The sequence below is a fragment of the Trichechus manatus genome, unplaced genomic scaffold, assembly GCF_000243295.1.
Source record: "Trichechus manatus latirostris isolate Lorelei unplaced genomic scaffold, TriManLat1.0 scaffold00216, whole genome shotgun sequence".
NCBI classification, from domain to species: domain Eukaryota; kingdom Metazoa; phylum Chordata; class Mammalia; order Sirenia; family Trichechidae; genus Trichechus; species Trichechus manatus.
The window spans coordinates 3483235-3495692 of NW_004444152.1; the positions used below are offsets into that span (position 1 = coordinate 3483235).

A 12458-nucleotide genomic window follows, 5' to 3' on the forward strand; every position below is an offset into this window, starting at 1 on the left:
GTCTCTCATCCTCTCAGTCTCTGTCATTCTCTGTCTCTCAGCCTCTCTCTCAGTCTCTCTCATCCTCTGTCTCTCATCCTCTCTCAGTCTCTGTCTCTCATTCTCTCCCTCTCTATTTCCTGCCTGCCCTGTCTGTCCTCTCCATCACTCTGCTGGGGATGGAAGGACATGGTGGAGAACAGGGAGCCCCTGACCTTCCCCTCTCACCTCCCCCAGCACTCAGACAGCCAGACCTGCCCCTTCTGCCGCTGCGAGATCAAGGGCCAAGAGCCCATCAGTGTTCAGCAATTCCCAGGGAGGCCAGTGGGGGCCAGGTCTGCCGCCACTGAGGACTCAGGGGACAGCAGTGACCAGGAAGACAGGGAGGAGGAGATGGAGCAGGTAAGCAGGGTCAGGCAGGAGATGGGGCTGGAATTCCTGGGACCTGATGGGGGCGGGGGAGCTGATGGACTCCTGGGTCTGAGGGAACAAGGGGGATGGTGACAGGATTCTTGGGTCCTGGGGGCCTGGACTTTTGATTCCCCAGGGGTCTGGGGCTGGAGCTTTCTCGAATTGTAACCCCCTGAGGGTTAGGACTTTGTCTTATCCTCCATTATATCTCCCTAAATGAGAACAGTGCCTATATGCCAGGACCCCAGGCAAGAGGTTATAGGGGTGAGGAGAGAATGGCAGCTCATAACCCCTCTCACCCTCTGTATCCCCAGGTGGCTCCTTCAGCGCCCCCTCTCCCCCCTCGGCTAGATCTATCCCCCACAAGACCCAGAAGTGGAGGCCATCTAAATGTGGTGAGTCAGGCACTGGGACTGGGTTGGGGGGAGTCCACTTGGGTCTCGCTCAGCCTCAGGGTCCCTGGCCTGACTGGACTCCCTGGGGGGCCAGGCCAGACCCCTCCCCTTCTGCCCCTGTTTACACCCCTCTGTGACCCTCTTCTCCTATTTCTCTCTTGCCTCCCTGGCTTTCTGGCTCTTCCTCCAGCAACCCGGGCATGTCCCACCTCAGGGCCTTTGCACCAGCTGTTCCCTCTACCTGGATCTCTTTTCCTCTAGGCTCACTTTCTCACCCCCTCCTCAGAGAGGCCTTCCTGACCACCTGTTGAGAATAGCACCCTCATCCCTCCATCCCCTGGCTTTGCTGTATTTTGACAGCTCTTTACCACTTGTCTGAGCATATAGCTTTGTGGTTAAGTGCTCAGCTGCTAACTGAAAGGTCGGCGGTTCAAACCCAGCAGCTGTTCCACAGGAGAAAGATGTGGCAGTCTGCTTCTGTAAAGATTACAGCTTTGGAAATCCTGTGGTGCAGTTCTACTCTGTCCTATAGGGTCGTTATGGTTGGGATCGACTTGACTGCATGGCACCACCATCAGTAGGTTGTAACCACCCCAGAAGGTTAGGCCTTTGTCTTGTTGTTGTTAATTGCTGTCAGAGTCCATTCTGACTCCTAGCAAGCCCATCTATGCAGACTAGAAGGGCTCCATAGGGTTTTTTCTTTTTTTAATTTATTGTGCATTAGGTGAGACTTTACAGAGCAAATTAGTTTCCCATTCAATAGTTTGGACACAAAGCGTTCCATAACACTGGTTTGATTCCCTACGACGTGTCAGTACTCTCCCCATTTCTGTCATAGTTTCCCCATTTCCTGTCGTCCTAATTTTCCACCCCTTCCTGCCTTCTCATCTTTGCTTTTAGGTACATGTCGCCCTTTTGATCTCGTATAATTGATTGTTTGAAGAAGCATGTTCCTCGCGGTGTTATTGTTTATTTTATGGGCCAGCCTATGTTTTGGCTGAAAGGTGGTCTCCAGGAATGGCTGCAGTTCCGGTTCAGAAGGATGTCTAAGGGTCATAGTCTCAGGGGTTCCTTTAGTCTCCGTCAGAACAGTAACTCTGGTCTTTTTTGTGAATTTGATTTTTTGTTCTACAATTTTGCTCCCACTCTGTCTAGGACCCTCTGTTGTGATCCCAGTCAGAGTGTCCATAGGATTTTCAAGGCTGTGACCTTTTGGAAGCAGATGGCTAGACCTGTCTTCCGAGGCACCTTATTCTCCGTTGTATTTCCAGAGTATAGAACAGTGCCTGACACACAGTTGTTGTCAGCTGTCGCTGAGTTGGCCCTGACTCATTGCTACCCCGTGCACAACAGAACCAAATGCTGTCCAGTCCTGCGCCATCCCCGTGATTGGTTGCAGATCAAACCACATGATCCATAGGGTTCTCATAGGCTGATTGGCAGAAGTAGATTGCCAGGCCTCTATTCTTAGCCCATCTTAGTCTGGAAGCTCTGCTGAAATCTGCTCAGCATCACAGTAACACACAAGCCTCCACTGACAGTCGGGTGGTGGCTGTGCATGAGGTGCATTGGCCAGAAGTCGAACCCGGGTCTCTTGCACGGAAGGTGAGAATTTTACCACTGCATCATCAATGTTGACACACAGTAGGTGCGCAATAAGTAGGTGTTGAGTGAATACGTTGCACTGAGTCTTCCCAACAGCCCTCTGAAGTGGATAATGTTCTTCTCCCCATTTTCTAGAAGAAATAAGCTTAGAAAGGTGATTTCATCTGCCCAAAGCCACATAGCCTGAAAGAGGAGAAGCCAGTGTTGGGGACGTTAGGAAAAAACCAAACCATTGCCGTCAAGTCGATTCCGGCTCATAGCGACCCCATAGAACAGAGTAGAACTGCCTCCATAGGGTTTCCAGGGCTGGAATCTTTATGGAAGCCGACTACCACATCTTTCTCCCAAGGAGTATCTGGTAGGTTCAAACTGCTGACCGTTTGGTTAGCAGCCAAGTGCTGACACCACCAGGGCTCCTCTGGGGGGCCTTAAAGCCCCCCAACCCTTCTGCTTTTGTTTTAAGCAAATGCATAAGCAAGTCAAAGCCCCAGCGTTGCTTTCTCTCTGCCCCGACCCCTGCACCTCCCCAGGATTTTTCAGGACCCCAGTCCTCCACTGGGGAGGGGCAGATCTCTGTGGGCAGGGTTAAATCAATACTGCGCTGCCTTCAAACAAACAGCTCAGGAAGTCCGGGAACATTATTCGGCCACAGCAAACAAGAAAGCGAGCAGGAAGGGGGGGTGGCGGTGAGACTAGCCAGCAAAGCTAAAAACAGATGCAACCCTCAGCCAAATGAAAATGGAAACATTAGGAGGCACTCAGCTGGCTCCCTGAGGACAGTGAGGGGGCACAGCCAGCACTGCTGGCTCATGGGTACCTCTGGTCAGATGGTGACACTTTTGCTTGGGCTGTGCCCTCCCCTTCCGGCCTTTCTCTCTTCTCCAGAGACCCTGGCTGATTCAAAGCCCAATCAACTCCTACTCCTCCACCCTTCAAAGCCTGCTGCAGAAGAGGCAGCCCCGGGTGCTCACTGGGCTTTGCTACTTCGCAGTGAGGCAACTGGAAAAGGGGTACTCGTGGGTCAGTGGTAGAACTCTCGCCTTCCACGCGGGAGGCCCAGGTTCGATTCCCAGCCAACACACCTCATGCACAGCCACCATTGCAGGCTGTCAGTGGGGGCTTTCGTGTTGCTATGATGTTGAGCAGGTTTCAGCAGAGCTTCCAGAGTAAGACAGACTAGGAAGAAAGGCCTGGCAATCTACTTCCAAAAATCAGTCGATAAAAACCCTCTGGATCACAGCGGTCCAATCCCCAACCAGTCATAGGGATGGCGCAGGACTGGGTAACGTTTTGTTCCCTTGTGCATGGGGTCCCCGTGAGTTGGGGACCGGACTCGACTGCAGCTACCAACAACCTGTGCCTGGCGCTGCTTTTTTTATTTTGTTTTTTTTTTTGTTTGTTGTTGTGTTTTAAGTGAAAGTTTACATTTCAAGTGAGTCTCTTATCTAAAAATTTGTACCTACATTGTTATGTGACCCTAGTTGCTCTCCCTATACTGTGACAGCACACTCCTCCTTTCTACCCCGCATTTCCTGTGTCCGTTCAACCAGCTCCTGATCCTCTTTGCCTTCTCATCTCACCTCCGGACAGGAGCTGCCCATTTAGTCTCATGTATCTACTTGAGCTAAGAAGCACACGCTTCGCGAGTATCATTTCATGTCCCACAGTCCAGTCTAATCTTTGTCTGAAGAGCTGGCCTCAGGAATTGTTTTAGTTCTGGGCTGATAGAGAATGTAGGGGCCGTGCTTTCTGGGGTTCCTCCAGTCTCGGTCAGACCATTAAGTCTGGTCTTCGTACTAGAATTTGAGTTTCTGCAGCCCACCTTTCTCCTACCCCATCAGGGACTCTCTGTTGTGTTCCCTGGCAGGATGGTCATTGGTGGTAGCCGGGTACCATCTAGTTCTTCTGGTCTCAGGCTGATGAAGCCTCTGGCTTACGTGGCCCTTCTGTCTCTTGGGCTAATATTTTCCTTGTGGCACTGCTTTTTAACATACTTATTTAATTGTCATGGCAGCGCGATGAGTTAGGTACTATTATGATCCTATTATCCAGAGGGAGACACTCAGGCTCGCAGATCTGAAAGCCGCCCAGCTCGTAGCTAGTGGAGTCAGCACTGGAACCTCCTGACTCCAGACCCCAAAGCTCATATTCCATTTCCTCTGTGGGCCTCGATTACCTCATCTGTAAAACGGGAGTGGTGCTAGTCTCAGCCACGTGGAGCTTTTGTGGGGACTGGATGGGATGGTGCAGAGGCCCAGGTGAGGACTCTGTGAAGGGTCAGGGTCACTGTGGTCATGATCTGCACTTGCTATTCCCTCGATGGTGCAGTGGTTAAGTGCTCGGCTGCTAACCAGAAGGTCGGTCCGTGGTTCAAACACACCAGCGGCTCCATGGGAAGAAGATGTGGCAGTCTGCTTCCGTAAAGATTCCAGCCTTGGAAACCCTATGGGGCAGTTCTACTCCATCCTAATAGGGTCGCTATGAGTCGGGATCAACTCGTGGCTGTGGGTTCCCTCGGCTGGGGATGCTGTCTGCACAGCGCTATTCTCCGTCTGAGAAACCCACCTCTAGGGGGCAACATTGTCAGTCGGTGGGACCCTGGCTCAAATCTCAGTGCCCCCACTCACTGCTAGGGAACTCTCTGTGCCCCAGTGTCCCTATGTGGAGAACAGGGACAAGCATGACACAAGCCCCACAGGTTTGGGGAAGTCAGTGAAATTGGGCGTGTGTAGCCTGAGTTGGATCCCCTCCCTCACCTCTCAGAAGCCCTCACTAGCTCCCCGGGGCTCTGAGAATTGAAGCCAAAGTCCTCTGCAGGGCCCACAAGGCCTGCGGATCTGATCCCTTCCCACCCCGCCCACCTCCTGCAGCCAGATCCTTCTAGCATTCAGGCTTCTTTCTGTTCAATTGTCCCCTCCTCAGAGAAGCCTTCCTCCACCACTGTCCTGTCTCTGGACATTCTCCCCATGCATGTTTCAGTTCTCTGGAGAACGTGTAACACTCTCGGAGATATCTCCTTGTTCGTGCATTGATTATGCACAGTAAGTCTCTTGCTGAGTAGAACATCAGCTCCATAAGGGCAGAGATTTTTGTCTATCTTGTTCACGGCTGTCTCTTCAGAGCCAACCCAGAACTGTAGGTGCTCAGGAAATGTTTGTGGAGTGATTGAATGAACAGATGGAGGGATGAGTGGATGGACAGATGGAAGGAAAGACGGATGGATGGATAGGTGGGTGGATGGATGGATAGGTAGGTGCATGGATGGATAGATGGGTGGATGGGTGAATGGATAGGTGGGTGGAAGGATGGAGAGACAGATGGATGAATGGATGGATGGATAGGTGGGTAAATGGATGGATGGATGGATAGGTGGGTAAATGGATGAATGGATGCATGGATGGATGGAAGGAAGGAAAGATGGATGGATGGATAGGTGGGTGGCTGGATGGATAGGTAGGTGCATGGATGGATAGATGGGTGGATGGGTGAATGGATAGGTGGGTGGAAGGATGGAGAGACAGATGGATGAATGGTTGGAGGGATAGGTGGGTAAATGGATGGATGGATGGATAGGTGGGTAAATGGATGAATGGATGGATGGATGGATGGAAAGACAGGTGGATGGATGGAAATATGGATGGATGGATGGATGGATAGGTGAATGGATGGATGGATAGGTGGGTGGTCATACGGAGAAACAGATGGATAGATGAATAGGTGGGGAGATGGATGGATGGAAAGGCAGATGGATGGATGAATAGATGTATGGATGGATAAATGGACAAACTTAAAACAACTTCTTATTCAATGCAAAGGTGCAAGGGAGAAAGCAGCATGGACTGGGGACAAGGCCCCACGATACCACCCCCATCACTGTCTGGGCCTGTGAGACAAAACATGGAGCCCGGGCCACGGCTCAGCTCTGATATTTCTCCCTCTTCTCCCTTCCAGGCACCTCCAGCCCTCCCCAGACTTCAGGCCCCTTTGCCCCTGCCGAAAATTAAGACTGTGGTCTCAGTCTTGTGGGAGGCCAACTCCAGCCACCAGACCAGGGAGGGGCCCACAGAGTAAGTGGAGGGGGGAGCCAGGAGCTGTGGGAAGAGGGGGTCAGGAGGTGGAGGGGAAGCACTGGACCCCAGGAAATCAATGGCCCCTCCAACTGTCTCCATTGCAGAAACTCCTAAAGGGAAATTCTTCCCTCCAAGGACTATCCCTCCCTGGCTACTGCCCAGGCCTGGAGGCCAGGTGAGTCTCCCTCTCTTTCTCCAGGTTCCCTCCCCTGGCCTAGCCCCATCCTGCCCCGCCCTGCCCCAGACAGCCCTGATTTGATCTGATCTGATCTAACCTACCTCTCTTTCCACCTCACAGGGTACCAAGATGTGCCGCTAAAGAGAGCCCCAGGGGCTGGAAGGGGTTTGTGAAGCGGAAATAAACTGCCAAGCCTGGTCTGTCCTCTGGAGTGTGGAGCAAGAGTGAGGCAGCCACCAGGGGGCAGTTTGGCATTGGAAATGGGTGGTCCCTGAGGCCCGATCCCCACCTGGCCAACACTGGAGGTTTGGGATCAAAGAGCCGAGAGTGAGGGACCCAGCTCCTCTGGGCTCAGGAGTCTGGGCCCCCAGTCCCCTCTTCCCTCAGACCTTCACACAGAATCTGCCACCCCCTAGGCTCCTCCCTCAGACCCTCACTTCTGCCCTCAGGACTTAGGAGTCCAGAGCACCACCCTTCCCCCACAAAAAAACCAAACCCATTGCCTTCAAGTCAGTGCTGACTCACAGCTACCCAATAGGACAGAGTAGAACTGCCCCGTAGGGTTTCCAAGGCTGGAATCTTTACAGAAGCAGACTGCCACATCTTTCGCCCGCTAAGCGGCAGGTGGATTCGAACCACTGACCTTTTAGTTAGCAGCTGAGTTCTTTAACCACTGCACCACCAGAATCCCAGGCTTTCAGAAAATCAGGCATCTACCCTGTACTCCCCAAACCTTAAAAAAAAAAAAAAAAAAGTTGCCATCAAGTCGATTCCAACTCATAGTGACCATATAGGACAGAGTAGAACTGCCCCATAGGGTTTCCAAGGAGCGGCTGGTGGATTCAGACTGCCAACCTTTTGGTTAGAAGCCGTAGCTCTTAACTGCTGCGCCACCAGGGCTCCAATCGGGACAAAAAAATTCCTGGACCCAGACCCAGTTATCCAAGTTCTAAGTCCCTAGTCACAGAAAAAGACCTCATGTCTCCTTGAGGTTTATGTACCCAGTGTTGCCACCCCCTGCTGTTCTCATCCCTCTTTCCTCTATTCCCATCTGGGCTCCTTCTCCCAAAGTACCAATAACTTCCAGTCTAAATCCAGCCGAGGAAGTGTCTCCCCACCTCATCGCTAATCCTAGAGTGAACAACACTACCTCTCTCACTTTAGTCTGAATCAGTCCACATTCCCTGAACCCCCGCCTTGTGTCCAGCCCCAGGCTGGAAACACAGCAGTGATGACACAGCCACAGCCCTGCCAACCAGGAGCTCACAGTCCAGTGGGGAGACAGACCTGTCCGCAGATAGTGACAGCCCAGAGTGGGAAGAACTGGGATAGGGGGCCCTGGGGACTGCAGGAATCCCGAGGGGGCAGCTGACCCAGCCTGGGCAGGCAGGGAGGGCTTCCAGGAGGAGGGGACATTGTCTGAGCTGAGACTCAAAAGATGAGAAAAAGACAGCATACCAGGAGCACAGAAGCATGTATGCGAGATTTAGTTCCAAGCAACAGAAACCACCTCTGGGGCAGCAAGGGAATTTATTGAAAGGATTTTGGATCGCTCCCAGAATCCCAGGAGGGATTGGAGAACCAGGAGCAGAAAATGAGCAAGAACATTGGCAGCTGGCCAGCCACGGTAGCCCAGCCACAATCACATCACAGAACCGGTCTGATGAGGACAAGCTGGTGCCCCAATGACCACTGGACGCTGCATGCACCTCGCTGCCTCTGCTGCCCTAGAAAACAGGATGTGGCTGCTCTTCTCATTAGCTAGTGCCCATAACAAATTACTTCAAAACAAAGTGGCTTAAGCGACAACATTTTATTACTCATGGTTCCTGTGGGCCAGGATTTTAGGAAGGGCTCAGTTGGGTGGTTGTGGCTTAGCATTGGTCTTGCAGTTGCAATCAAACGGTGTCTGCAGCTGAAGCAGCTGGGAGCTGGAGCCTCAGAGCCTATCCGTGTGGTCTCTGCTTTGGCTGCTTTGGGCTTCCGCACAGCATGGCAGCCTCCATGCAGTGCGACTGCTTATATGGTGGCTGAAAGCTTCATGGAAAATATTCCAGCGAACAAGGCAGCAGCTAGATGGTCTTTCCTGAGCTGATCTCAGAAGTCATGCAGCATCATCTCTGCCACATTCTGTGGTTACATGTGAGTCACAAAACTGCACAGATATTACAGGAGGGGACATAGGGAGCCCCGGTGGAGCAGTGGTTAAGCACTCGGCTGCTAACCAAAAGGTCAGCTGTTCAAACCCACCAGCCGCTCCGTGGGAGAAAGATGTGGCAGTCTGCTCCTGTCAAGATTCCCGCCTAGAAAATTATGGGGCAGTTCTACTCTCCAACATGGGATCGCTGTGACTTGGAATCGGCTAGAGGGCACCCAACAACAATAACAACACCAACAGGGCAAGGATGGAATTGGCAAAATAATTCATTGCACAAATATTTGTTCAGCTCCTCCCCGTGCCAAGCACAGTTCTAGGCACCAGAGATAACAAAACCAAACCCGTTGCCGTCGAGTCAATTCCGACTCATAGTGACCCTATAGGACAGAGTAGAACTGCCCTACAGGGTTTCCAAGGAGCACCTGGTGGATTCAAACTGCTGAGGTTTGGGTTAGCAGCCGGAGCTACTGGAGATACGGGAACCAACAAAGCGAAGTTCCTGTTTCCTTGTTTACCGGGCAAGACAAACAGTAAAAAAAAAAAAATAATGCAATGTAATCTACCTGATGGTGATAAATGCTATAGAGGAAAAATGAAGTAAGAGAAAGGGAATGGGGGGTGGCCAGGAAAGCTCTCTGGAGAGGTGATGGAGAAAAGATTTGAAGCAGGTGAGGGAGGGAGCTATGTGGATTTCCGGGCGAGTGTCCCAGCAGACCTAATTGCAAAGGCAATAGTGTTTTGAACCGAAAGCCTGGAAGCAACGAGACCCTGGTAGCTAGAGGAGAATTAGCAAGGGGAGGGAGTAGAGATAGGTCAGAGAGGTAATGAGGCCAGAGCAAGGGCCTTGTGAGCCGCGGAGAGAACTTTAGCTACCACTCTGGGTGAGAAGGGAGCCACATGGGAGGATTCTGAGCAGAATGATGGTATCTGACTCACATTATAACGGGATCCCTCTGGCTGTTCTTTGGAAATAAACCGTAGGGGCAAGGACACATGATGTTACAGTACTAGTTTCTGCAAGTCTGCAAAGGGCCACAGCTGGTGTTTATATCCTTCCCTCCTCCATATGTCGTTGTATGCCATCGAGTCAATTCTGATTCATAGGGACCCTGCAGGAGAGAGTAGAACTGCCCCATAGGCGGGGATGGATTACCCAATAAGCAAGGTATGCGTGGGCTTATTTATGTTTACTTATTAATCTGTAGTGCACAATTTCACCTGTTTTCACCCATGTGAAATTATGCACTACAGCTTAGTAAGTAAACACTATTAAGCCCATGCATACCTTGCTTACTGTAAACCAGTGCTTACCTTGCTTACTGGTTAATCTGCCCCTGTCCATAGGGTTTTCTAGGCTGTAATCTTTAGTGGATTGTCAAGTCTTTCTCCCGCGGAGCTGCTAGGTGGGTTCAAACTGCCAGCCTTTTGGTTAGCAGCCAGCCAAGTGCTTAACTGTTTTATGCCACCAGGGCTCCTTCTCCATACAGACTCAATGTATTCCTTCTCCCTCACCTAGAATGTCAGCTGGTTGGGTGCCTGAGGAAGGTGGAAGGGGGATGGCTGATGAGACGGCACCCACCCATATCCATCCAGGCCAGGGCAGCAGGTGCACGAGCCGGGGGCAGAAGAGCTGGGAGTGGGTGTCTGGGGTGGCAGTGTGGGAGCTTATGCCTGGGAGCACTCGGGGCTGCTGTCTGGGAGTGCGGCTGCACGGTCCGGTCCAGGAGTGAGGTTGTACCCTGTGTTCTATGATGATCTAACCTGGGTGAGGTCTGCACGTGAGCCTGTGTGCTCCTGAGTTTGAGCCTTGCAAGCCTTTTCCCAGCGCCTGCTCTGTGCCTGGGCTTGTGCTGGAGAGTGCTGGGGACACAGAGTACTGGAGACAGACCTGACCCCAGACAGTGACAATACAGAGTGGGCAGGGCTGAGATGGGTGAACCCAGGGAGCTGCAAGAGCCCAGAGGGGGCAGCTGACTCAGCCTGGGGAGTACGGAGGGCTTCCTGGAGGAGATGGTATGGCTAATACTAAAAAGTCACTTTTCCAAGTATAACAAGGAGCCTTGGTGGCACCAACAATTCAGCACTCAGCTACTAACAGAAAGGTTGGTGGTTCAAACTTACCCAGCAGCTCTGCAGGAGAAAGATCTGGCAATGTGCCTTTGTAGATTACAACCTAGAAAACCCTATGGGGAAGTTCTACTCTGTCACATGGGGTCACTATGTGTCAGAACCGACTCCAGGGCACCTAACAACAACAACCCCATGTAACGATTGATCTCCTGTATGAGCAATGAGGAGCCCTGGTGGCATAGTGGTGAAGAGCTCAGCTACTAACCAAAACATCGGCAATTAAAATCCACCAGCCGCTCCTTGGAAACCCTATAGGGCAGTTCTGCTCTGTCCTGTAGGGTCATTATGAGTCAGAATCAACTTGACGCAAGAGGTTTGGTTTTGGTTTTCTAATGAGCAATGAATGATTAGCCTTGACCAGTCTGACAATACTCGTAGGCTGACCTGTGATCTAAGTGACCCCTCTGTGTCTCATGTGACCCTCTCCACACTTTGTCTGAGGCCTCTGAACCTCTCCCACCATGACCAGCGACTCCCGGTTCTGATCAGTGCCTCCAGGGCAAGCGTCTCCCAAGTGACCACCCCCACCTCCCTGCCCAACCAGCAGCCTGGGGCATTTTGCCCCACAGTGACCTGGGTTGTGAGGAACCTCCGGGGCAGTCTGACCTGTGACCTCCAGTGTGACCTGTGACCCCCACTTTCTGGCCGGCCGGGCCCCTCCCCGCAGCCCCAGGTGCACTGATCCTCTCCCCTCCCCCACTCACCTGCTTCTGCCAGCCTGCTTCCCTCCCTTCCCCTCAAGGCTGGGAGGGAGCATGCACAGGGGAGAGGGAGGAGGAAGGGGGGTGGCATTCCTGGGATTCCCTGGAGACGGGGGCGGAAAGGGAGGGCCCCACGGGGGAGAAAGCCGGCAACCCCCTCCCTCCCCCCACAATGGCAGAGGACTGGGCGGAACTGGGATCGGAAGACCATTAGGTATGAGATTGAACTGGCCAGTTCCAGACCACTGGCCAGAACAGCTCAGAGCACTGGCCACAGGGGAGGGCATGCTGGCAGCAGCTGTTCTAGGCCACTGGGCAGGCTGGAAGCCACTGGGCAGAGTGATTAGTCCTACCCCGGCCACTGGGTAGAACTGGGGTTCACGGGTTGTTCTGGGAGAGGCTAACTCAGGCCACTGGTCAAGCTAGTTGACTAGGAGAGGCCAGTGAGAGTCCCTGGTAATGCTGGGGGCCACTAGTGACACTGGGAGAGGACAGTGCAGGCCACTGGTTGTACTGGGGTCTGCTGGTTTAAATTGACCAGGTCACTGGCCATAGTGGGAAGGACCCCAAAGTCCCTGGACAGACTGAGGAGGGAGAGGTCCGCGATGGCCGGGTGAGGTCAGAGCCCAGGCCACAGGCTAGACTGGTTGGTCAGGCCACCGCCACCAGCGCTGGTCAGCCGAGCCGGACGCCGGGACTCAGGGGCGGAGGAAGCCCCGCGCCCGTCAGCCCGCGGTGCACTGGGCGGTCCGCTCCGGGGCAGTGGGAGGTCCTGGCCCCGCGCCCAGACTGGGGGAATTGACGGGGGGGCCGGAGGGCGGGGCGGGGCGG

At 53.0% G+C, this 12458-nt stretch overlaps 1 protein-coding gene across 1 annotated transcript in view; it reads left to right on the forward strand.

The window, feature by feature from the left end:
• Positions 1-6822, forward strand: part of CBLC (Cbl proto-oncogene C) — an 18162-nt gene extending 11340 nt beyond the window's left edge. Inside the window, exons 8-11 of the mRNA XM_004388828.1 lie at positions 217-381; positions 705-785; positions 6342-6457; positions 6759-6822. Coding sequence (XP_004388885.1) covers positions 217-381; positions 705-785; positions 6342-6457; positions 6759-6822 — 426 coding nt within the window. The remainder of the gene's footprint in view (positions 1-216; positions 382-704; positions 786-6341; positions 6458-6758) is intronic.
• Positions 6823-12458: the final 5636 nt, after the last annotated feature.